General features: G+C 40.0%; 1 protein-coding gene across 3 annotated transcripts in view; it reads right to left on the bottom strand.

Moving 5' to 3' along the window:
- Window positions 1-405: 405 nt before the first annotated feature.
- Window positions 406-27637, bottom strand: part of LOC126191356 (trafficking protein particle complex subunit 8) — a 313324-nt gene continuing 286092 nt past the window's right edge. For all 3 annotated transcript variants that reach the window (XM_049932196.1, XM_049932197.1, XM_049932199.1), the window contains 2 exons: window positions 9937-10023; window positions 406-1858 (listed from right to left, as the gene is read on the bottom strand). In XM_049932196.1, the coding sequence (XP_049788153.1) occupies window positions 1567-1858; window positions 9937-10023 (379 nt within the window). In that variant the 3' untranslated portion in view covers window positions 406-1566. The remainder of the gene's footprint in view (window positions 1859-9936; window positions 10024-27637) is intronic.

The raw sequence follows: 27637 nt of genomic DNA, 5'->3' as shown, positions 1-27637 counted from the left end.
AGGAAAGAGGGAAGGAGAGGGAAAGACGAAAGGATGTGGGTTTTAAGGGAGAGGGTAAGGAGTCATTCCAGTCCCGGGAGCGGAAAGACTTACCTTAGGGGGAAAAAAGGACGGGTATACACTCGCACACACACACATATCCATCCACACATATACATACATAGGTATATGTGTGGATGGATATGTGTGTGTGTGCGAGTGTATACCCGTCCTTTTTTCCCCCTAAGGTAAGTCTTTCCGCTCCCGGGACTGGAATGACTCCTTACCCTCTCCCTTAAAACCCACATCCTTTCGTCTTTCCCTCTCCTTCCCTCTTTCCTGATGAGGCAACAGTTTGTTGCGAAAGCTTGAATTTTGTGTGTATGTTTGTGTTCGTTTGTGTGTCTGTCGACCTGCCAGCACTTTCATTTGGTAAGTCACATCATCTTTGTTTTTAGGTATATTTTTCCTTCATGGAATGTTTCCTTCTATTATATACATACATACATACATACATACATCTTTCCTGCAGTAATACATGCAATGCCAAAAATATTGTGCCCAGAGGGCAGAAAATAAAATGGTTTATGTACAAACTTTACCAATAAGAATGGCAAAATCAAATGAAAATGAGAAAAAACAACAAATGTAGCAACACAGAAGATGATGCAACTCTAACTATCCTTTTTTTTTTTTTTAAGACACCGTATATTTATTTTCCTGCAGTATTTCAATCTTACCATGTCCCACCAATTCTTATAATTGCATTCCTTTCTATGTTTTACAATGTGTGTTTAAATACATGTAAAAGAGCTGTCAATGAAATCCTCATTTTCACAAAATATTACTCACATAAATATTAATCTGAATTACACTAATAGGAATATTCTGAAAGTATGTGCCAAACAAACAACGTTAGGATAACAAGAATTTTAGTGATCATACTTGGCAAATCTAAAACACTGGAGTGCAAATACATACCTGATCCTAATTAATCAAAAATAAATAAAATATTCCGATTCTTCAGTTATATCACAAAAGATGACATTGATAATATCTCAATGAGATATGAGCATGTACAATATAACAATATACAAAAATAAAAATATAATGGCAACTTCAACAAGAAAGTAATGCAATATATGTCCAACTAATATGCAGAGTCCACATTGTGTTTTTTTTTGTTTTTAGAATTAAATCTTCATGTTTCTCTTTAAACTTGTTTATTTTACCAATAATGAAGTGGTTTTAACATATTCCTCTGCAGTTGCTTATTTGTACTGCATATACTAGCACTTATTATTTTTAGCAACAGAGGAATGCAATATTATGCAGGCTGCTCAGGGTCCAGCTCAATGGAATATAATCTTTCTGATTTTCAATATCTGATTCCATACATTACTGTATAAATTAGCAAACAATAAAAAAGTTTTTAAGGACCACTTTGTAAGAGATACGCACACACTTCCATGCATGATTAAGATAAATACTTTCACATAAAACATCTCAAATGGAAAACTAGGCACTATACCATCATTTATGACCTGAGTACCTCTAAAATAAGGAACTCCCACTGTAGTTCATAAACTACACAATTTTTGTATCAGAAACAGGAACAACTGGCGTATTGTCTACTACCAGTGCTGATTCAACATGCCACACCTGAGCCACACTATCTGCTTCTGGAGCACCACGGGCACGACACCACACTTCCAGAGAAGAACCGAGGTCGAAGGTACCTGGACCCGTCGTAACTGCACACAGTGACACGGAAGTACTGTCGTGAGGACTTAGTTCTGAGCACGAGCCTGCCAAGCCAACCCAGTGGAACGTACTTGAAGAATGTGGAGAATACAGCTTGTTTTTACTTGATGATGAACTGCAGGATAAAAAATATATACATGTTTGACAAATATTGGTTGAAAATTGTAGGAAATTAGACAGACTGAGATGTGGCAAGGTAGAATGGTTCCATTTTCTATAATTCCACTTCTAATTTTCTTAGTCTTTTCTGTTATTCATTATACAAACAATGCACATACCATGATTGCACAAAACTGTTAAATTCTTACTGCTGCAGTATTTCAGTAAACTTTTTTTTATTCACAGGGTATTTTACAAGCTACTGATGACAATGGCACACTTAGTTTGTACAGGAAAAACATTTTATTTAAGGGAATATTAACAATTTTGAAGTTATGCAAACCAAATTCTCTTCAAAATGTTACCCCAATAATAAATGTTTGTTTCAAGATAAACACAGGTTATTTGAAAGCCCTCATTTTACTCTTTCAAACAAACATTTTCCTTTTTTAAAAAAAACTTTGTATTTAAAATGTAATTCACATTCAAGATTACCATATTCCAGACTGTTCCAATTTGAAAATGCAATCCTATCACATTTCTACTATTATAGTTTTCTAGCCATGGTTATTCTGATCACAAAAATGTATAACTTCCCAGAATTAACATGTTAGTTTATGAAAAATCCAAAATATAAACTATTAATTTCCAGAAAATTATCGTAGGCTTTGTAATTCCCAGTGTACATTAAAAACTTCCGTCAAAATTTTTGACATGACGGGAGACGTCAGTCATGTGTGCATGAGGTGTGCTTGCTTGTGTGAATACTAACATGTCATCTCTACAGTGAGTAGCAGTCTATCCTTTCCATAATATTGTGGTATTCCAACCTGGACTTTCCACTGTTTGGTTTTACTGATGTTTTTGCGATATTTTGATTATATAGCTCATTCTTAATCTCAATAACTTTACTGCCTAATTTGTTTCTGCAGTTTTTACTTTTACTGTGTTTTATGCCAATATCTAAAATGTAATAGTCCTATATTTTCCCATTTCATCATTACTGTACTGCATGCCTCTCTATATAGGCCTCAATGCACAAAGTTGTGGGCAAGCATTCAACCAGTTCCGACACTATGCTATCCATTTTATTCATATAGTCAGTTGGCAGTCAGTACTTATGATTCCAAGTCAGTAGTGCAGTTACTATGGTAATCTGTGCCATTTATGAAATTTTGTAAGACCAGTCGCAATCTATGTCGCTTACTGGTGTGTATTACAAAATTGATGTTTGTATATTACAAGCAAGCTGGTCATTGAAACTGTGTTTTGTGTCAATACATGTGAAGAGAATGAAAACTAAATTTAACTGAGCTGTGTAGATTTATATATACTGGCTATTAAAACATGTGTAAGACAAGAGGAAAACTAAAATAACGACACATGGAAATGTGACTGGATGATCATCATGGCATGAAGATAGAACCTAAAAAAAGGCTAAATCATACTTAAAGGCCTAAGAGGGGCTACACAGGATTTCAACAGAAAAAGAAGGACTAAAGAGAAGTTTTGGAGAAAAAACATGGTTTTTAAATAGCTTTCTTGAATTAATACTAAGGAAAATTGATGACGTGAATCTGCATATTTTTAAGAAATGACATAATAAATATATACATACTCAGCGAAATTGTTCCGAAATAATTTCATACAACCATCAACAGGTAGGAATTTCTTTTCTTTCAGACATGTGAGTAAATAAAATTTCTTGTTAGTTGCTATATTAGGCTAGGATTGTCGCCATATGCTGGTACACATCTCAAGTGTGTGTGTGTGTGTGTGTGTGTGTGTGTGTGTGTGTGTGTGTGTGTGTGTGAGTGTGTGTGTGTGTGTGTGTGTCACATCAATTTTTCAATAAAAGACTTTCCATTAAAACATTATAAAAGGAGAAAATAACTGTAGCACATGTAAGTATCTCAACATTTTATGCTTTCTTTTAGTGCCAATATAAGGAATAGTTAATAGTTTATTTTTAGAAAATAACTACAATAACTGTGTCAAAATTATAATAAAATTTTCTATTTAAACATTAGTGTTCATTATATTACTCATTAAAAGTCTCCAAAAACGCTAAAATAGTTTAAAATTAAACAGAAAATAAAGAGCTAAAATCCATTTTATAAAAAGCTGAAAATCCAAGTCCTAGTCACGAGGTACCTGCCAGAGATTCCGCTCATTACTGCTTAAGACAGCATTGAAGAGTTTTGTGTGCTAATGGTTTTCAAGCTGTTTCAATCACTTCAGTTCTGCATAAGGCACATCAAAACTTTGCAGATAAAGCACAACATATGCATATCACTGCCAAAATACTTTATCAAATACAACTTGAAACAACAAGTGTGTTGTTCATGCATGAGTATTCAGACAGTGCTATATTTGAATGAAAGATACAATAACTTGAGACTCATCAGTTGTAACGGCTGATGTAAACTTTTACAATTAGTTGGATCTTTTCATTTTCACTTTGGGAATATATGATGATTATGAGATTTAATCTCACTACATATTGTTCATGAAATGCAAATCAAAAGTGCATTTAACAAAAATTATGATCTGAAATTACACAAACTGGCCTTCTATTTGTCTTCAGTCATAAAAAAAATAACTTTTCTTGGGACACCAGGGGAGATTAGATTAGATAGATTAGATTAATACTAGTTCCATGGATCATGAATACGATATTTCGTAATGATGTGGAACGAGTCAAATTTTCCAATACATGACATAATTAAGTTAATTTAACAACATACTTAAGTTAATATAACAACTCTTTCATTTTTTTGTGTTTTTTATTTTATTTTTTTATTTTTTATTTTTTTTAATATTTTTTTTTTTAAATTTATATCTAAAAATTCCTCTATGGAGTAGAAGGAGTTGTCATTCAGAAACTCTTTTAATTTCTTCTTAAATACTTGTTGGTTATCTGTCAGACTTTTGATATTATTTGGTAAGTGACCAAAGACTTTAGTGCCAGTATAATTCACCCCTTTCTGTGCCAAAGTTAGATTTAATCTTGAATAGTGAAGATCATCCTTTCTCCTAGTATTGTAGTTATGCACACTGCTATTACTTTTGAATTGGGTTTGGTTGTTAATAACAAATTTCATAAGAGAGTATATATACTGAGAAGCTACTGTGAATATCCCTAGATCCTTAAATAAATGTCTGCAGGATGATCTTGGGTGGACTCCAGCTATTATTCTGATTACACGCTTTTGTGCAATAAATACTTTATTCCTCAGTGATGAATTACCCCAAAATATGATGCCATATGAAAGCAACGAGTGAAAATAGGCGTAGTAAGCTAATTTACTAAGATGTTTATCACCAAAATTTGCAATGACCCTTATTGCATAAGTAGCTGAACTCAAACGTTTCAGCAGATCATCAATGTGTTTCTTCCAATTTAATCTCTCATCAATGGACACACCTAAAAATTTGGAATATTCTACCTTAGCTATATGCTTCTGATTAAGGTCTATATTTATTAATGGCATCATACCATTCACTGTACGGAACTGTATGTACTGTGTCTTATCAAAATTCAGTGAGAGTCCGTTTACAAGGAACCACTTAGTAATTTTCTGAAAGACAGTATTGACAATTTCATCAGTTAATTCTTGTTTTTCAGGTGTGATTACTATACTTGTATCATCAGCAAAGAGAACTAACTTTGCCTCTTCATGAATATAGAATGGCAAGTCATTAATATATATTAAGAACAACAAAGGACCCAAGACTGACCCTTGTGGAACCCCATTCTTGATAGTTCCCCAGTTTGAGGAATGTGCTGATCTTTGCATATTATGAGGACTACTTATTTCAACTTTCTGCACTCTTCCAGTTAGGTACGAATTAAACCATTTGTGCACTGTCCCACTCATGCCACAATACTTGAGCTTGTCTAGCAGAATTTCATGATTTACACAATCAAAAGCCTTTGAGAGGTCACAAAAAATCCCAATGGGTGGTGTTCGGTTATTCAGATCATTCAAAATTTGATTGGTGAAAGCATATATGGCATTTTCTGTTGATAAACCTTTCTGGAAACCAAACTGACATTTTGTTAGTACTTCATTGTTACAGATATGTGAAGCTACTCTTGAATACATTACTTTCTCAAAAACTTTGGATAAAGCTGTTAGAAGGGAGATTGGACGGTAATTGTTGACATCAGATCTATCCCCCTTTTTATGAAAAGGTATAACAATAGCATATTTCAGTCTATCAGGGAAAATGCCCTGTTCCAGAGAGCTATTACACAGGTGGCTGAGAATCTTACTTATCTGTTGAGAACAAGCTTTTAGTATTTTGCTGGAAATACCATCAATTCCATGTGAGTTTTTGCTTTTAAGCAACTTTATTATTTTCCTAATTTCAGAGGGAGAAGTGGGTGAGATTTCAATTGTATCAAATTGCATAGGTATGGCCTCTTCCATTAACAGCCTAGCATCTTCTAATGAACACCTGGATCCTACTATATCCACAACATTTAGAAAATGATTATTAAAAATATTTTCAACTTCTGACTTTTTGTTCGTAAAGTTTTCATTCAATTTGATGGTAATACTGTCTTCCTGTGTTCTTGGTTGACCTGTTTCTCTTTTAATAATATTCCAAATTGTTTTAATTTGATTATCAGAGTTGCTGATTTCAGACATGATACACATACTTCTGGATTTTTTAATAACTTTTCTTAATATAACACAGTAGTTTTTATAATGTTTGATAGTTTCTGGGTCACTACTCTTTCTTGCTGTCAGATACATTTCCCTTTTCCGGTTACAAGATATTTTTATACCCTTAGTAAGCCATGGTTTGTTACGAGGTTTCTTACGAGTATATTTAACTATTTTCTTGGGGAAGCAGTTTTCAAATGCATTTACAAAAATGTCATGAAATAAATTATATTTTAAATTGGCATCAGGTTCACGGTACACCTCATCCCAGTCTAACTGCTGTAGGCTTTCCCTGAAATTTGCAATTGTTAAATCGTTGACTGAACGTACTACTTTGGAGGACTGTTTAGTATTGCTGAATGGAGCTATGTCATATATTGTAACTAGCTGTGCACCATGATCAGAAAGACCATTCTCAACAGGCTGAGCATTTATCTGGTTAAACTTATCTTGGTCTATAAAGAAGTTATCTATCAGTGAGCTGCTATCCTTTACCACCCGAGTAGGAAAATCAATAACGGGTGTCAAATTGAAAGAACCGAGTAATACTTCGAGGTCATTTTTCCTATTCCCCTCTTTCATAGAATCTACATTGAAGTCCCCACAAATAATAATTTGCTTCCCCCTGTCTGACAGATAGCACAACAAGGAGTCCAAATTTTTCAGAAATAGATGAAAATTTCCTGATGGGGACCTATATATAGTTACAATTATAAATGTGCCTTTATTTAATTTAAGCTCACAGGCACATGCTTCTATATGTTTCTCTACACAAAACTTTTTTGTTTCTATACTTTTTGCACAATGATAACTTTTGACATATATGGCAACTCCTCCTTTCTCCATATTTTCTCTCATTACATGTGCAGAGAGCTTATATCCACTTACATTTACCTTATCCATATCAGTAACAATGTGATGCTCAGACAGGCATAGTATATCTATTTCATCCTCAGCTTCTAAATCTTCTAAACAAACCAGAAGCTCATCTATTTTATTCTTTAAACTCCCGATATTTTGATGAAATATACTTACATTATTTTTAATTATACTTTCATGAGAACCTTTCCTTATTCTAACATTTGCAGTACTCTCCTGTCTGAGTTTCTCATTGTGCTTAGGCCTAGTTGCTATACCAGTGGTCACATGGTGTTCAGAGAGGCAGATTATGTCAACTGGGTTGGGTGACTTTAATTCATCAATGCATTTACCTAGGACTGAGATACAACTTGGTGGAGATAAAATTTCTGGTGATTGGTGAAAATTTATAATTGACAGCTGTGATTGGTGATCCAATGTGCTAGAATTGTGCTGTTTAATTTCTTTCCTAAAGTGAAGATTTGTTTCAATCCTGACCTCTCGTAGAACTTGACATCTTTCTGTCTTACCTATCCTAAAAAAGGTGCTGCTCCAACACCTGTAACCACTGGTATTTTACCATTCATGGCAGTGCCTCCCCCCTTAAATTTCCTGCTATTACCCCAGCCAGTTTCCCCTTCCCTTTCCTGTTGAGATGTAGGCCATGCCTGGTATAGTCCCACCTACTGAGAGAGTCAACAGGAACCACACCAATATGAGCCCCCGTACCCGACCCAAGCAGCCGTTCCAACTCCAAATTAACTCTCCCAACAGAAGAGTTCAAATGGGGCCGGTCATGGCGTCTCAGGACAGATACAAACTCAACATTGGTGTGTCTCGATGCCGACGCAATCTTTGCCAGGTCACACTCTATACTGTACCCAGGATCTCTGTCGATGCTGTTCCCTGGCCCTCCCACAATAACCACGGTGTCTTCCCTGGTAAATTCTTTACAGAGTGAACCTAAATCCTCTGTCACCTGATCCAGACTAGCACTTGGTTTGAAAAAATTTGTGACCTGGTATTCTGGTCCTAATTCCTCCTGCAGAAGTTGGCCTACACCTCTGGCATGAGAACTACCTAACAACAAAACTTTCTTCCTTTTCGATGGCTTTCCTACATTCTTTTTCAATTTCCTATTGAAAGTTTGTTTTGTCCTGTCTACACCTACCTCTGCTTGAGGCTCATCAGTTTCTAATTGAAGCAACAGGTCAAACTTATTTTTGACATTCACCACAAAACTGTCAGACTTAGTTCTAGGCCTGTTCCTTCTACTACCTGTTGCCACTTCCCACCTCTCTTTGCCCTTCTCCCTCCTTAACCTGTCCAGATCTTCCCTAGCCTGATCTAGCTCAGCCTGAAGGGCAGCAATTTTCCCCTCCTGTTCCACTATCTTCCTATCTCTGCTGCAAATCCTACATAACCACTGATGAGCCTGATCCACTTTCCCGACACCCACGCCACTGCAGTCCCCCCAGTGAAAAAAACTACTACATCCATCACACCAAATCCCGGAACTAACAATTCTACGGCAAGTCAGGCACTTCTCACTCATGGCAAAAATAATATGTTAGCTAGAATAAATCAATTAAATTATCGAAAATCAAAAAAGACGTTACAAGAATTAAGCCTATTCACAAATGTATATAAGCAAGTTTCTGATTTAAAATTCCGCTGTTTTTCTGAGATCTGTATTAAAACAATGAAGGTATACGCTATTTATTTTGTATTTCACTCGATGGAATGAAAAAATGGACAATTAAACGAGATACTTTAACTTTGATTCTCCAAAAACGTTACGAGAATTAGGCCTATAAACAAATGTATATAAGCAAGTTTCTGATATAGAGTTACGCTGTTTTTCTGAAATCTGTTTTAAAACAATAAAGTTATACGTTATTTACGGTAGTTTACTTATTTGTTACCGAGAAATTAGTTAAATTACCGTGAAACAAGAAACAAACACGTTTACAAAATTTAAGCCTAAGCGCGACTTCGCGAAGTTACGATCTTTTCGTGTTTTCTGAAAAAATACGCAAAGGAAAGTCAAACCTTTAACGGCAAGACTAAATGATACACTAATGCATGTATTTAATTTGTTGTCAGCGTTAAACTAAATTATATTCCTGTCTAAATCACTTAACTTTCTGGAATTGGTTTCTGGCGTCACTTACTCGGCGGCCATCTTGGAACCGAGTAGGCAAATTAATGTAGAAATCTATGGACATGGTATAGATGTTCAACACACTATTTAAAGTAACTATTAATCTAATCAGCTCCAAAATAGGTTTAAACTAGTTTGCCAGTATTCATTAAAAATGAATACTGGCAATATTTCTGAGAGCACAGGAGTCTGTATTTAACAGCATCCAAAACACCCGAAATATGAATAATAGGGGAAGAAAGGCAAGCATGTTTATGTATCTTTAGAAGTACAATGTCTGTGAGTTATGTGCAGTAAGATGTTTTACCTGAAATAGTTATGAAGTACAGGCCAGTTTCCCATACTGTTATCAAGGTCTTCATGTACAATTCAATACACTTATACACTTATACTTACCTTCCACTGTCTGACGCATTCACCCTGACAACAAGACTGGTATCTGAACAGTTCTGCAACTGAAGCTGAACGGGTACAAAGCAGAGCCTGTAAGGAAACAAAATTATGTTACCAGTATGAATCTATCAATCTGCAGTGAAGTGTGTGCCATCTTGAAACTTCCTGCCAGACTAAAACAGTGTCCTCAACTGGTGCTTAAGTTCAGAACCTTTCACGTCCAATGCTCTTACTGATGAAACTTTCCAGGTGTGACTCTCAACCTAGGTTATGGGTTTGTATACTGATCTGGCACACAGTTTTAATTTTCCACCAAGTTTCAACAATATATTAAATTATCATTAAATGTCAAGGTGTCATCAACCCCTACATGTGGTCCGATTGGAGGTGAAATGCCACTACCTTCCTCTCACATTTGGACCGTCTTACTCAGCCAATTATAAATGAATCAACAGTTTCACAAGGACACCAAACCATAGTGCAAATCAGCATTTTTCATATTAACATTGCCATAGTTGAAAGATGTGATAAGTGGCAGACAAACATACTTTGACTGACTGAGCAATTGTTAGGCTTGATTAAATAAAACATTATACTATAAATAATTTTATAGTACAACTATCTATGCCAATCCTAAATCCTTACCTTTCTTCCCAACAATGTAGCAATTTTAAAGAAAAATATTATCTCTCTCTCTCTCTCTCTCTTTCTCTCTCTCTTGGTGGAAAGATTAACAACAGTATAACACCAATATTTTGGCTCTGGATTTGGTGAAGTGTTGGTAGGCAGTTTTAGGGGATGTGGCAAGTTGAAAAGGTCAGTTAGGCAGAGTTTAGGTGTTATGAGAGTTGGAAGAGGAGGAACACTGTGATTAGGATACAGGTTGGGTAGTGAGCCCCTCAGCTCCACAGAAGTTTCAGTCATATCCAAAGGCCTGACCTTTAGCCTTACACTCAAATTTAACCATGCTAGACTTGTCAGACCTGCTCTCTGTCCCTCAACCTCTGCAATGAAAACCCTTCTTTGCTGCAAATCCCTCCAGCCAAAGCCAACCTAATTCCAACACTGAACCCCACCTCTCCCAATTCATACACCATCCCAACCATACTCCTCCCCCTTCCCCCTAACCACCCACTGGTCATCTTCCAAAAATTCATTACCTCAAACTTGGCCTCACCATCCTTCCCTAGTTCCTTTCCTCAGAACAGCAACCGTTCAGCAGAAGAATGAATAGCCATATGTAACCTCAAAACAAATCCTGATCTAATCATCCTACCTGCAGGCACAGATGCCACTACTTTTGTTCTGAATCGCAATGATTATCTGGCAGAAAGGCCTCTGTTAATTATCTTTCTCCTCCACCTACAAGCTCTGCCATAGCGATCCCATCCCAGACGTCCAACACAACTTCTAATACCTGCTTAAAGCCTCAGGCCCTTCTTCCATTTTCACCCCAATAACACCGTGTGCACCCACCTTCTACATGCTCCCCAAAACTACAGACCCAAAAATCCTGGAGGCACCATTGTGGCTAGTTATTGTGCGCCCACTGAAACAATTTCAGTCCTCAATGCCCAACACCCCAACCAATTGCATGTAATCTAGTCTCCCATGTCAAAGATACCAACGTCCACCATTCCCACCCCTTTATCTCCTCGCTCCCTACTCGTCACTCTCGACGCCACCTCCCTATACACCGATATACCTCTTACATAGGGGTTTTTATATACTACCTTTTCCAACATCCTTCAGTCTCCTAACCCACTTCCTCATTCCTCATAAACCTTACTAACTTTTTCCTAACCCACCACTACTTCTCCTTCGAAGAAAAGGTACACAAACAAATCTGCAGCACAGCCACAGGCACCCACATGGCACCTTCCTGTTTGTGGGCCATCTAGAGCAGACCTTCCTAGTCTCCCAAAATGATAAAGTGTTAGACAACCTTGTAGATGGGGGAACCACAGCTATGAGTAGTCATCTTGGGTATTAATAACCGTTTCAGCTGTAATTAGTCCTTTATTATTGGAGGGCACTAAAAGCTACATCTTCAGGTGAGCTTTCTGTACACCAAAACTAACCTTACTGTGTGGTTCAAAAATAGATCCCAGTGATCCACCTCCATACCACACACACAGCACTCCTTGTACATTGTCAACCAGCCATAAGGAAAGTCCTCTCCCCTTTCATAACTAGTTTCACCAATGACTGGCAAATGAACCACATTCTCCACCAATCATTTGTCACATTTCACACATCATCGAATAAGGAATATGCCTCTGTTCCCTCCTAAAGTGGTATTCTACTGCTCACCCAATGTATGCAATATCCTTATTCATCTGTATGCCACTTCTCAATCGACCCTGCACCCTTGGCTCATATACCTGTGAAAGACTCGACCTTTCTCAAACATCTACCAACCATTGCTTATTCCAGCCATGTCACTGGGATTCCTTACTCTGTCAAGTGCAGAGCCAAATTTTATATCAGTCACATTGTGCGTCATCTTACTGCAATAACTGATCAAATTTCTATGTGGATATGAACATGAGAAAACTAATCTCCCAGTTGAATGAGCACTGCCAAATGGTTCTAGATCAACTAAATCACTCAGTTAAAAATAATGTTGAACTGATTCAGACTGATCAGCTAATCCTCCTCCCGCTTCTCACACAATGTACCCTCTAGTTCCCTACAACCCACCACAGACAAGTCTGCTACGAATATCAGCCAGTGAAGAATCCCTCCCCCCCCCCCCCCCCCCTCTCTCTCTCTCTCTCTCTCTCTCTCTCTCTCTCTCTCTCTCTCTCTCTGTGTGTGTGTGTGTGTGTGTGTGTGTGTGTGTGTGTGTGTGTTTTTTTCCCACATTACTACTATTTGGTGCTTAGAGATATGTATGTCCTTATAGACATATTATTTAAGGTCAGATGTGACATCATCTCCAAAGTCAAGAAGCTACAATAATGATTCATAAACTAGACACAATTGCCCAATGAAAGAGTCAGAAAGACAATACAGAGTGTACTCACAACCTGAGATTTCAAACGTCCACTCCTGCAGAAAATAACTGACCATCAATATTTACACCAATGTTCATACTCTGCAAGTCCCTGTGAAGTTCTTGGAAAAGAGTACTTCCCACTATACTCTGTATTAGATTTTCTTCTCATTCTGTTTGTGTATTTGTCACAGGAAGAATGCCTTTATTTGCTGTCCCTACGGGAGCAATGCATATGAATCTGTAGTATATTGCTCGATTTCTCACTTAATAACTGTTTCTGAAACTCTAAGTTGGCTTCCACAGGATGGTTGAGTTCTTTCTTCGGGGACCTGGCAGTTCAAATTTTTCATCATTTCCATGAATCAAATGAACTTGCAAGCATTTGTGGTACCCTTCTTTGTATATGTTTAACATTCACTGCAAGTTCTATTTGGAACCACCCCATGTACATGAGCAAAATTCCAGGACAGATTATGAGTATTTTTTAACTTTTTCTGTACAGATATTGTTAACATGAAACCCTCCAGTAATGGAATGTAAATGTGTAAAGGTATGTTGAAGTACCAGTGGTTTAAAACTGCTGATAATATTATCATGTATCCATGCACATTGAGCAAGAACAAAGGTACATGAAAACAGACACAATCACATAAAGGAATTGTTGTGAAAAAGAGAAAACAACAGAATTTATTTACTTAAAAAAACTGAAAGAAAAGGTAGTAGACAAGGTGGCTAAACTTGTTACAAAATAAAAAAGATTCAGCAACAGAAAAGACAAAGCAGACATTTTTAGTATCATGAAGCCACAAAAATATTAGTCACAAGGCTACTGAAAAAGTGCACTAAAGGACAATACAGTGGATATTCACAATTAAGCATTCAAATAAGTACAACTGAAGAGAACATGTAAGCACCTCTACAGAAATTACAGTCTCTGGACAATAAGCTACACTTGTTAGGCAACTATGATAAAACTTGCTAACTGGTGAATATCAATGTGGTTTTAAGAAAAAAATAGATAATGTTCAGAGTATGTTGACTGGAATACTCTCTTTCAAATTCTAAATGTGGCAGGGGTAAAATACAGGGAGCGAAAGGCTATTTACAATTTGTACAGAAATCAGATGGCAGTTATAAGAGTTGAGGAACATGAAAGGGAAGCAGTGGTTGGGAAGGGAGTAAGACAGGGTTGTAGCCTCTCCCCGATGTTATTCAATCTGTATATTGAGCAAGCAGTAAAGGAAACAAAAGAAAAATTTGGAGTAGGTATTAAAATCCATGGAGAAGAAATAAAAACTTTGAGGTTCTCTGATGGCATTGTAATTCTGTCAGAGACAGTAAAGGACTTGGAAGAGCAGTTGAATGGAATGGACAGTGTCTTGAAAGGAGGATATAAGATAAACATCAACAAAAGCAAAACGAGGATAATGGAATGTAGTCGAATTAAGTCGGGTGATGCCGAGGGAATTAGATTAGGAAATGAGACACTTAAAGTAGTAAAGGAGTTTTGCTATTTGGGGAGCAAAATAACTGATGATGGTCGAAGTAGAGAGGATATAAAATGTAGACTGGCAATGGGAAGGAAAGCATTTCTGAAGAAGAGAAATTTGTTAACATCGAGTATAGATTTAAGTATCAGGAAGTCATTTCTGAAAGTATTTGTATGGAGTGTAGCCATGTATGGAAGTGAAACATGGACAATAAATAGTTTGGACAAGAAGAGAATAGAAGCTTTCGAAATGTGGTGCTACAGAAGAATGCTGAAGATTAGATGGGTAGATCACATAACTAATGAGGAAGTATTGCATAGGATTGGGGAGAAGAGAAGTTTGTGGCACAACTTGACGAGAAGAAGGGATCGGTTGGTAGGACATGTTCTGAGGCATCAAGGGATCACCAATTTAGTATTGGAGGGCAGCGTGGAGGGTAAAAATCGTAGAGGGAGACCAAGAGATGAATACACTAAGCAGATTCAGAAGGATGTAGGTTGCAGTAGGTACTGGGAAATGAAGAAGCTTGCACAGGATAGAGTAGCATGGAGAGCTGCATCAAACCAGTCTCAGGACTGAAGACCACCACAACAACAACAGATTCTCAACTTACAAGTCAATAATAATGTATGTGAAAAGACACACTAAAATATTCATAACCTCTTTTGTTGACTTATTAAAAGCCTATGACTTGGTCAATATGAAGTTATTGTTTGAAATTCTCAAAAATATGGGCTTAGGTAATAAAACTGCAGCTCTTACTAAGCAAACACAAACAAACATCCATTCTAAACTGAAATTTAGGTGTGCGATTAAGACTTGAGTCAGACAGGGAGATGGTCTCTGCCCACTGTCTAGCGTTTGCAGATGACCTAGTTCTTTTTTCAGTCTGATGAAAACAGCAACTAGACAGAGGGAATTACTGAAAGAACAAGCTGAAAAGCAGGCTTACAAATCTTCTTTGAGAAAAAAAAGACTAACTTTAGATGGGTAGATCACATAACTAATGAGGTGGTGTCGAACAGAATTGGGGAGAAGAGAAATTTGTGGCACAACTTGACTAGGAGAAGGGATCGGTTGGTAGGGCATGTTCTGAGGCATCAAGAGATCACCAATTTAATATTGGAGGGCAGTGTGGAGGGTAAAAATCGTAGAGGGAGACCAAGAGATGAATACTCTAAGCAGGTTCAGAAGGATGTAGGTTGCAGTAGGTACTGCGAGATGAAGAAGCTTGTACAGGATCGAGTAGCATGGAGAGCTGTGTCAAACCAGTCTCTGGACTGAAGACAACAACAACAACAACAACAACAACAACATAGGGGAGCCCACAAGATAATACTAAGTAAATATGGAAAAACTGAGAGAACTGACTAATTCAAGTACTACGAGAAGTAACTGAATCAGAAAATGTGTGTCACAGACAGGCACCACGAAATACAGCTAAATGAGTAAGCTTTCGGCCAAATGGCCTGCGATATACCCCCCCACCCTCCCCCAACCCCCACACAAAAAAAAACTACTGTCTCTGGCTGCCCTACAAACAACTGCGCATAATGGGTGAAACAGTCTGGGTGGCGGCGGGAGGGGGGGGGGGGGGGTAAGCAGGAGACTGTGGCAGGGAGGGGAAGGGATAGCATGATAGGGGTGGTGGATATTGAAGTGCTGGTTGTGGGTGCATAAAAAGTCATAGTGGAGAAAGGGTAGGGCAGCTAAGTACAATCACGAGATTAGATGGAAGGTGAGAGTGAGAGCAGGAGTGGGAAGGAAGGAAAGTATAAAGACTGTGGGTAGTACTGAAATAAAAGTTTGTGTGGTGCTGGAGTGGGAACAAGGAAAGGGACAGTTGGCTGAAGAACAGTGACTAATGAAGGCTGAGGACAGGGTGATTACGGGAATGTAGTATATATTGCAGGCAGGCTTCCCACCAGGACAGTTCAGAAAAGCTGGTTGTGGTAGGAAGGATCCAGATGGTGCAGCTTGTGAAGCAGTCATTGAAGAGAAGAATGTCATATTGGACAGATGTTCTGCAACTGGTTGGTCTAACTGTTTCTTGGCTAGTTTGTTGGTGTCCATTCATATGTACAGACAGTTTTTTGGTTGTCACACCCAAATAGAACACAGCACAAAGGTTGCAGCTTAGCCTGTAGATCATATGACTGGTTTCACAAGTAGCCCTGCCTATGATGGGACAGGCAATGCTTGTGATTTCACTGGAGTAGGTGGTGGCGACTATCCATGAGAGCAGTCATGTGACCTACACGATAAGCTGCAACCACTGTGCTGTATTCTACATGGGCATGAAAACCAACAAGTTGTCTGTCCGTATGAAAGGCTAGCAGCACACTGTGACCAAGAAACAGCTGGACAACCCAGTTGCTGAGTACACTGCTCAACAACATTCTTCACTTCAATGACTGCTTCACAGCCTGTGTCTTCTGGATCCATCCTACCAACACCAGATTTTCTGAATTGCACAGGTGGGAACTCTGCCTGTGACATATCCTATGTTCCTGTAACTCCCCTGGCCTTGCCCTTACTAAGTAACTGTCTATCATGCACCTGTCGCCTTCCCCAATCCAACTGCAGCAGTACACAACCTTTATTGCACCAATGCACCGACAGTCTTTTTACTTTTTCCATTTGCCCTACTCTGTCCTCGCTGCATCCCTGTATATTCCCATAAGCAGCACTTTACTTTCCCCCACTCCTACCCAGCTATGCCTCCCCATCCCTGCCCCAGACTACGCCTTATCTCCACCACCCAGATTGCTTCCGCTATTGATCGCTGTTGCTCGCAGTCTGGCCTTAGTGGCCAGAATCACTGGTGTGTGTGTTTTGCCTATTTCAGTAACAACCTTTTGAAGGTAATAAGTAACGTAAGATAAGACATCAGTATCCCTCAATGGTGAACTTAGACACTATTCTACAGTAATTTGCCTAGAAGTGCTTTATGTAGCACAATGATTAAACAAAAAGGTGATGAGGAAAACACTGGAATTCACAGGAAGAAAAATACTAAAGAATGCCAATGAGGCAGATGGTTGAATTCTCAAACAAAGATCCTATTAAAGTTCTGTCCAATGAAACTACTCATATAATCAGTTATGGTGTTATGGTATCCCTCAAAGGTTCAGTTCTAGGACCCTTTTCCTCTTATTCATAAATGACCTGTATCGGAATCTGCCTAAGGCCTTACCTGTACTTTTTGCAGACAACATGGATTTCCTTTTCCAAAATTCATCTCGTCAGATTGTAAAGGATGTAATAATAGATTCTATCAACAGCATAATTTTCTACATACACATAAACAAACTATCATTAAACAAAAAGTGTTCATTTGCTTTTCACTGCCACCAAAGATCATCCTACCTACACGGAGCCCATTCTGATCAACTATGAAGCAACGGAACAAGTCAATGAGATTACATTTCTTGGGGTGTGGATGGACGATAACTTACAATGGAATATTCACAGAGGAAAGCTGCTAAAGAAACTGAGCAGTCTGTGCTACACTTCTCAGATTTTTAGTCAGTCTTATGATACCTCAACCCTAAAAACAGTTTATTTTGCTTTAGAAGACTCAGTTCTCTCTTATGGAATCCGATTTTGGGGGTCAGCATTTAGTACAATTTTTGTGTGAGAAATGCTTTTAAAGATAATAAGGCCAGCCTCTCTGCGTACCTCCACTAAGCCTACTTTTAGGGAACTGAAGAAAACAGCCAATTAGATCTTAGAAAATAGGATTTTCGTAATAAGAATTTGCATTTGTTTGTGAACAATACATCTATTCGCAATCATAGTATTCATTCTAGTGAAGAAATTCATGTTAATAGTTGAAGACTTACAGTTTACTTGGTATAAGAAATATGGGCAGTGTGCTTTGCAGTAAATTACCCCTATCTGTTAAGGAAAACAGAAATGCATTTAGGAATAAAGTAAAAAATATCTTAGTTACACCCTGTTTTTCACCTGTTTGTGACTACCTAAAATCCAATTAGTTTCTAATAGTTCTTTTGCATTTGGTCTATAGTGTGTCTAAATCTAAAAGTTTACTCACACATGACCACTGTCTCTGGCCACCGAGGCCAGACTGCGAGCAACTGCGCATGATGGGAGAAGTAATCCGTGTGATTGGGGAAGGATGAGGCTGGGCTGGGGATGGAGAGGTATAACAGCATAGGGGTGGGGGACAGTAAAGATCTGGTTGTGGGAGCATACAGGGTCATGGTGGGGAACAGGTAGGGAAGTTAGGTGCATTCAGGTGGTTAGAGTGAAGGTGGGGGTGGGAGTGGAAAAGAAGTAAAGGAACTGTGGGGGCACTGGTGGAACAGAAGGCTATATAATGCTGGAGTGGGAACAAGGATGGGGACACATAGGTGAGGACAGTGACAAATGAAGGTTGAGGCCAGGTGAACTATGGTAATGTAGTTTATTTTGTAGGCAGAGTTACCATCTGCGCATTTCAGGGAAGTTGGTGTTGGTAGGAAGGATCCAGGCGGCATAGGTTGTGAATCTGCCGTTGATGCAAAGAACATTGTGTGCTCAGCAACTGGTCTAGTTGTTTCTTGGCTACAGTTTGACAGTGACCATTCATGTGGGCAGACACCTTGTTGATTGGCATTCCCAAGTGGAATACAGCACAGTGGTTGCAGCTTAGGTTGTAGATTACATGACTGCTTTCACAGGTATCTCCATCTTTGATGAGATAGGTGATGCTTGTGAGTGGCTGGAGTAGGTGGTGGCAGGACGACGTATGGGACAGATCTTGCACCTAGGTCTAATACAGGGATATGAGCCATGAGGCAAGAGGTTGGGGGCAGGGTTGGAGTAGGGATGGACAAGGATACAGCATAGTAGCATAGGTTCAATGTGTGGTGGAATATCACTGCGGGAGTGGTTGGTAGTATAGTAGACAGAAAATTCCTCATTTCAGGGCATGATGAAAGGTAATCTGAACTCTGGCAGAGAATGTGAGTCAGTTGCTCCAGTCCTGAGTAATATTGAATCATGAGGGGAATTCTCCTCTGTGGGCAGGCAGTGAGACTTTGGAGAGATAAGACATTGGAGACCTGTTCCTGTACCAGGTTGGAGGGTAATCACATAAGTGATGGCCTCGGTGAGATCCTCAGTATATTTCAAGAGGGACTGTTCAGCACTGACAGATGCAATGGCCATGAGTGGCTAGGCTGAATGGAAGGGACTTCTTGGTATGTAATGGGTGGCAGCTATTGAAGTCGAGGTATTGCTAGCAATCGGTAGGTTTCATATGGACGGAAGTACTGATGTAGCCATATTTGAGGTGGAGGTCGACAATGAGGAAGGTGGCTTGCTGGGATGAGGATGACCAGGTGCAGTGAATTTGGGGGGGGGGGGGAGGGGGGGGGAGGTTTTGAGGTTCTGGAGGAATATGGATAGGGTGTCCTCACCCCTGAGACAGATCACAAAGATGTCATCAGTCATGGCTAGAAAGAATTCCTCTAGATGGCCCATTAATTGGCCATACCAAGGTGATGCCTTCAAAGGAGAAGTAATTGTAGGTGAGGGTATAGTTGGTCATACTGAGCAAAAATGTGGTCGTAGGTTTGTAATCAATCAGGCAGTGGCACGGGTAGTGTTCTAACGCAGACAGGCCCATGGGCATTAGGGATGTTCGTGTAAAGGGCACAGTATGGCGACTTCCAAGGCACAGTATGGTGGAGAGAAAAAAATTGTGGAGAGTCGTTGGAGGAAATGGTTGGTGTCTTTTATATAGGAGAGTAGGTTCAGGTAACAGGCTGCAGGTTTTGGTCTCCAAGAGCAGAGATTCTTCCAGGGGGGGAGGGGGGGCACAGTCACCAACCACAATAGAGCATCCTGGGTGGTTGGGCTTATGGACTTTAAGAAGCATGTAGAAGGTATGTATGCTAGGAGTGGTACAGGCGAGGAAAGAGAGAGACTCAGGGGAAAGGCTCTAAGAGGGCCTGAGGATTTGAGGAGACACTGGAGATTCTCTTGGGTTTCTGGAAGGAATCACTGTGGCAGTGTTTGTAGGTGGACGAGTCTAACAGCTGGCGGAGTCCTTCTGCAGGTAACCCCTGTGGTTCAAAAGCACAGTGGTGGAGCCTTTGTCAGCAGATAGGCTTACAAGTTGAGGATGAGTGTGGTTTGTTCTGCAGATGTAAGGTTATTGTGCATGTTGAGGGATTTAAGGAATGATGGCAAGGAAAGTTTCGAGGGTAACGGGGTGATTTGAGGGCAATAAGGGTGGCTCACAGTTGGATGGAGGAGTGCATCAAATCAGGTATGATTTAACATTTGTTTTGGCTTAAGAATGATTGGTAGGTTTGGTAATGAAAAAGTGTTTCCTCTGTATAGACTGGGAGGAGGAGAGGTCTTTAACAAGTCCAGCATGATTGAATTTGGGAGCAGGACAGAATGTAAGGCCTTTGGAAAAGACTAATACTTCTGTGGAACTAACACTTTTGGAGGAAAGTTTTATGACCGTGTCTTCGGCCTGTTTAGGTTCTGGATTCTAAGTGGTGGTGGGAGGGAGTTTTTGAGGGCAGGATAAATGTAGTAGGTCTGTGAGGCAGTGTTTATCAGCTATGAGGGGATGTGGGGGAGGTTCGGAGGCTGTTGTAGAGGTGGTGGATAGTAATAGTCCAAGGTGGAAGCAGGAGGAACAGGTTGGGGTGTCTGAAGTGGTGTTGAGCATGCTGCTCTAGTTCCTGGAGGACAAGAGTTTCCATGTGAAAGTGGGATATAGAAATTTGGGACTGCACAGGAGGAGAATTTTACGGATGGAGAGGAAATATAACAAGAAGGTTTGGGCCTGATTTACATGGTTTTGCAAGACTAGATTGGTGAGCGCTAAGTACTGGTGGAATCTGAAAAGATGGAGGTCACTGTGAAAGGAGGGGTTGCAGCAGGAGGTCAGAAATATGATAGTACAGACTGTTGGGGGGGGGGATTTCAAGAGACAGGCAACAACAAAGGAACAGTATGTGAGACTGGGTTCCGGCATACGTTAAGGAAACTTCTCTGTATTGGTGCAGATGGAAGGAGCAAGGATCCATTCTCAAAGATAAAAATGCATAAAAATACATAAATAATGCATGAAAAAGAGTCACAAAAATATGAAAAAATACATGGGGAAAATCACAAAAATGACAGGATGGATGAAGTAAGGGGAAACAAGAGAATCCTGAGGGAATAAACTGATAGTGAGAGATACAAACCAAATGAAATTGATGTGAAAATACTTTGAGACTAAAGGTAAAAAAAATAAAAAGACTATAATGTAGGTTGCAAGTAGGTGGGTGGATATGTATGAAGAAGGGAGGCAGAAGATGTGATTAGATAAGGTGAGGTTAGTAAATGCAAATTGGAATAAGAGAGGAGAAAGGTTGAAGGTTGAAGTTGGTAGTACAAGGTAGAAGTTCTTGTGGCACAGGAAGGTACTGAAAATAACATGCAAAAATGTGCGAGAGTACAGGAAGAGTGATCAATGTGAAATCTCAAAATTTACCAAAGGTGTCACTGATGACTTCATGGGCCAAAATTACCCTTCCAACTTTGTACAGAAATAGATCTCCAATGTCTAGTCCCTCTAGTCATCCACCACCTCCCAAAGTCCCACCTTCTGGCCACAAAGCAGCATTCCCTTTGTGACTCAGTACCACCCATCAACTGTGTCTTATTCTCTGCCAAGATTTCAACTACCTCTTGCCATGACATGAAATGAGAAACATCTTACCCACTATCATTCCCACCTCTCCCCAAGAGGTATTCCGCTGCCCACTGAACCTACACAGTATCCTCATGCATCCCTGCTCCAAAGCCCTTGCCATATGGCTCATATCCCTGTAATAGACCTGTCCTGTAAAACCTCCCACCACCACCACCACCACCACCACCACCACCACCACCACCACCACCACCACCTACTCCATTCCAGTCACAGGTATCACCTATCCCATCAAAGGCAGGGCTACCTGTGAAACCAGTCATGCGATCTACAAGCTAACCTACCATCACTGTGCTGCATTATGTGTGGGCATGACAATCAACAAGCTGTCTGTATGCACGAATGGCCACCGGCAAACTGTGGCCAAGAAAGATCTGGATCACCCAGTTGCTGAGCACACTGCCCAACGCAACATTCTTCACTCCAATGACTGCTTCACAGCCTGTGCCATCTGGATCCTTCCTACCAACATCAGTTTTTCTGAACTGTGCAGGTGGGAACCCCAATCTTCATTAGTCACTGTCCTTCATCCCTTCCCTGTTCCTACCCTAGGACTACACAGCCTTCTGTTCCACCAATGCACCCACAGTCTTCTTACTTCTCCCTTTTTCTGATCCATCACCCCCCCCCCCCCCAAATAAATAAATATATATATGGATATAATAGAGAGAAACATTCCACGTGGGAAAAATATATCTAAAAACAAAGATGATGTGACTTACCAAATGAAAGCGCTGGCAGGTCGATAGACACACAAACAAACACAAACACACACACAAAATTCAAGCTTTCGCAACCAACGGCTGCTTCGTCAGGAAAGAGGGAAGGAGAGGAAAAGACGAAAGGATGTGGGTTTTAAGGGAGAGGGTAAGGAGTCACTCCAATCCCGGGAGCGGAAAGACTTACCTTAGGGGGAAAAAAAGGCAGGTATACACTCGCACACACACCCATATCCAACCGCACATACACAGACACAAGCAGACGTAAAGGTCTGCTTGTGTCTGTGTATGTGCGGTTGGATATGGGTGTGTGTGCGAGTGTATACCTGCCTTTTTTTCCCCCTAAGGTAAGTCTTTCCGCTCCCGGGATTGGAAGGACTCCTTACCCTCTCCCTTAAAACCCACATCCTTTCATCTTTCCCTCTCCTTCCCTCTTTCCTGACGAAGCAACCGTTGGTTGCGAAAGCTTGAAATTTTGTGTGTGTGTTTGTGTGTTTTTTATTGTGCCTATCTACCAGCGCTTTTCCATTTGGTAAGTCATGGTATTTGTTTTTAATATATTTTTCCCATGTAGAATGTTTCTATTTTTTACGTTTCAACTGCACCTGGCTGCCATACCCTGTCGCCACCATGTCCCTGTATGCATGCTCCCACAAGCGGCACTTTCTGTCCCCCACCCCTACCCTCGTTGTGCCTGCCTGTGACTCAACATCTCCACTATTATGGTGAGTTGCAATCTGTTCTTATCAAAATATTGCACAAGTTTAATGGAATAGTATAGAGCTAGTCTGATTTGTGGCACTATAATTTTTTATTATAATTTTTGATTTAAGTTTTTAACTGCAAATCTAGTCTGATGAACTGTGCTGGTCTCAGTCTTTAGTATTATCTCACTTAAGATAATCTGTTTAGCAGTGCTGTACAATTTTAGTTTAAAGTTTGTATCTTATGTGCCCCCCCCCCCCCCACACACACACACACCAACTAATGACAAGAAGAGGAAGGACCTGAAAGTGGTACACTGTTTCTGGGGGGAGCTAAATGATAGTCTGAATAGCATGCTACACTGACATGTGAACACACTTATAGGTGATTATAGACTGGAAAGGCAAACTAGCAAAAAGGAATGGCAGGGCAGTACCTAACACACAAGTTAATAAACAAAAAGAGGAATGTTTAGCTGTGCAGTGTTGAGAAAACAAAATGAGACTTATGAGAACAAAAGAAACAGCAGGGCTAGACTGAGTAAGAAAAAGACATGTACTAACAAAGAGATAGAGGGGCTGGCCAGTACTTAGCTCAGTACAGCCAATAGATACACAAAACAAAACAGAAAATTTACATTCCTAGCTTTCCGAACTTTGTTGCTTCATCAGGGAGGAGAGAGGGGAAAAAAGGGAAGAAGGGAAAGTGGATTCAGTTACTCACAACCCAGGCTATGAAGCAACAGGGGGAAGGTAAACAGGGAGGCTAGTAAGGATGGAGGCATGGTTGTCAGAGGGAAGCCAAAGATATTCTACTGTAAGTACTGTGCCAGCTTCAAACCAAAGAGGATGCATACAGAAGTAAAGAGGTATATAGTATAAAGATAAACACAACTATGTAGGAAGAAAAGATGTGTGAATGGCTAAAGAGAAGAGGGAAAAATGAGAAGACTGAAGAGTAAATGAGAGTGAGGTTGGTTAACATAGGTTCAGTCCAGGGGGATGGCGGGATGAAAGGGTGTGTTGGAGTGCAAGTTCCCATCTCTGCAGTTCTGAGAGACTGATGTTGGGTGGGAGAAGCCAAATGGCACATACAGTGTAGCAGGTGCCTAGGTCCCTAGAATTATGCTGGAAGGCATGGTCTGCTACTAGGTATTGGACATCTCCTAGTCGGACAGTTCGTCTGTGCCTGTTCATGCGCTCAGCCATTAGTTGTCGTCATACCGATGTAAAAGGCTGTGCAATGCAGTCATGTTAGCTGATAAATGATATGTGTTGTTTCACATGTGGCCCTGCCTTGAATTGTGTATGTTTTACCAGGAGCGGGGCTGGAGTCGTCGGTTGTGGGGGGATGCATGGGACAGGTTTTGCAGCGGGGTTGGTCACAGGGGAAGGAACTGCTGGGTAGAGAAGGTGGTCTGGGAATATTGTAGGGATTGACAAGGATATTACGGAGGTTGGGGGGCGACGAAAGGCAACTCTGGGTGGTGTTCCCACCCACAACCACCGACTCCAGCTCCGCTACTGGTAAAACATACACAATTCAAGGCAGGGCCACATGTGAAACAACACATGTCATTTATCAGCTGACATGACTGCACTGCACAGCCTTTTACATCGGTATGACGACAACTAATGGCTGATCGCATGAACGGGCACAGACAAACTGTCCGCCTAGGAGATGTCCAATACCCAGTAGCAGAGCATGCTCTCCAGCATAATTCTAGGGACCTAGGAACATACTACACTGTACGTGCCATTAGGCTTCTCTCACACCCAACACCTGTCCCTCGGAACTGCAGAGATGGGAACTTGCACTCCCACACATCCTTTCATCCCTTCCCCTTGGACTGAACCTACGTTAACCAACCTCACTCCCATTTACTCTTCAGTCTTCTCATTTTTCCCTCTCCTCTTTAGCCATTCGCGCATCTTTTCTTCCTACATAGTTGTGTTTATCTTTATACTATATACCTCTTTACTTCTGTATGCATCCTCTTTGGTTTGAAGCTGGCACAGTACTTACAGCAGAATACCTTTGGCTTCCCTCTGACAACCATGCCTTCATCCTTACTACCCTCCCTGTTTACCTTCCCCCATTGCTTCATAGCCTGGGTTGTGAGTAACTGAATCCACTTTCCCTTCCTCCCTTTTTTCCCCTATCCCCTCCCTGATGAAGGAACAAAGTTCCAAAAGCTAGGAATGTAAATTTTCTGTTCTGTTTTGTGTATCTATCGGCTGTACTGAGGTAAGTACTGGCCAGCCTCTCTATCTCTTTGTTAGTATTTGTTTCACATCTATAAATGAGATGTTTCATATCTATAAATGAGATTTTCCATTAATCATTAAGAAAAAGACAAGGGCAAACATATATACCAACATTTGTGAAATCCAAATTGAGCCATAACAGTCCCGACAAAGACTAAAGACTCAAACTCCTGCGATTGTTAGTGGCAGTAGGCAGAAAACTTGCTTTGTTGGTGTTGCGAATCTTGGTGATTTTGACTGAAGTAAGCTCACACTGCAGTGTTGTTCTTTGGCACGCCAGTGTAGAAGTGTGCACAGAAATAAGGTAAGTGACAGATCTGTGAAATATGCACATTTATTTATACAGCAATGGTGACTTCGGAATTTTCCTTTGTGTGAGACTGCGTGTACAAGATTCGTGTGCCGATTTGAAGTTCTAGATCAGCATATTTTACAGTTTGCACTGGTTCTGCACAATCTTTCACTGATTGTATCAGTACCCATTTATATTGTGATATAGCATGAAATTCTGGTCATTTGCGCATGTCATGACAAACTCTAAGTGTTCTTGTCAATTGTAAGCTTAAGCTTAAATGTGCTCTTTTAAATTGTTTGAGAACAGTAGGCCTATCCTCAAAAAACTGTTCTCAAATTTCATTGTATAATTATGTGAGAAACATGTTATTTTTTAGAATTTTCAGATACTTACAAAACTAGTTTTTTGTGAGTTACCGGTACGAGTGTTTTGGACACGTAACTTGCTTTGCACTCAATCAACATTTGTGGTTCACAGTTACTGCCAAAGAATACATCACCCCTGAATTCCATCATATATCATTGCAAATAAATGAGCATTTTTGAGTATTTTTTGAAGGTACCACAATCTACAAGTAATTATGTAGTATCTCAGCATTTGTGATTTAGTAACTGTAACAGATATTCTACCTAACATATTATGTTACATCTAGTTTTCCCTTAAAGAGTAGCAGTGCTACACATAACCTACAGTTATCATAAATTTACTCTGTTTTCACCATACATTTGAACTGCCAACAGCTAATAGACCCCTACCCTTTTGCATTTGCCTCCTCTTGGTACTAGATAAAACATGTTCCACCAAAACATGTGAAGTGAGTCCTACTGGGATTTGCATAAGGTATTAGCAATTTTTTAGCTCAACAGATTAAAAGATAATCAGCACACTTAATTTAAAGTTGTTTGTTCATTGCCCTGTAAAACACTGCATCAGCCAAAATGCAGCCCCACTGTGAATGCTGCTCTCTAACATGGTTGATATTCATAAGCAGTTCGAAATCGCCCTGACTACTGTCAAATGACTGGCAGCTGCTGCGAATCAGCGTGTTGGATGAGCTCCTGAGAGTCATGTACCTGTGATAACAGTATAAGAGGTATCTTAAGTATTATACTCTCCTGTGGATCCTGTCTCGTCTGCAGAATGTACAAGATCTGTCATTATTTGCCCACTTCATTGTGAGTGGTGTGGCAATGGTAGATATAGGAATCCTGTACAGGGTGGATGGGGTCAGGGAGGACTCAGGATGTTTTACTGATCCCCCTAACCAACAAGTCTGAGGTGCTGTCTTTCAATGAAACTGACCCAGTGGGACTCACTTCACCTGTTTTGGGGGAACATATTTTATCCGGTGTCAAGAGGTGGCAAATGCAAAAATTAATCGCTGGCAGTTCAAATGTATGGTGAATAACGGTACCCCTAAGGGAAATGGCAGCAAGGGACAAACAAAGACACCAGATGCACTCAGTGTGTATGCCTGGAGACCTCATTCATGTTTAAGAGG

This window comes from Schistocerca cancellata, chromosome 6, assembly GCF_023864275.1.
Source record: "Schistocerca cancellata isolate TAMUIC-IGC-003103 chromosome 6, iqSchCanc2.1, whole genome shotgun sequence".
Classification (NCBI taxonomy): Eukaryota; Metazoa; Arthropoda; class Insecta; order Orthoptera; family Acrididae; genus Schistocerca; species Schistocerca cancellata.
Note: the sequence above shows the minus strand (reverse complement) of the source record. Positions and strands in the feature narration are given on the sequence as shown.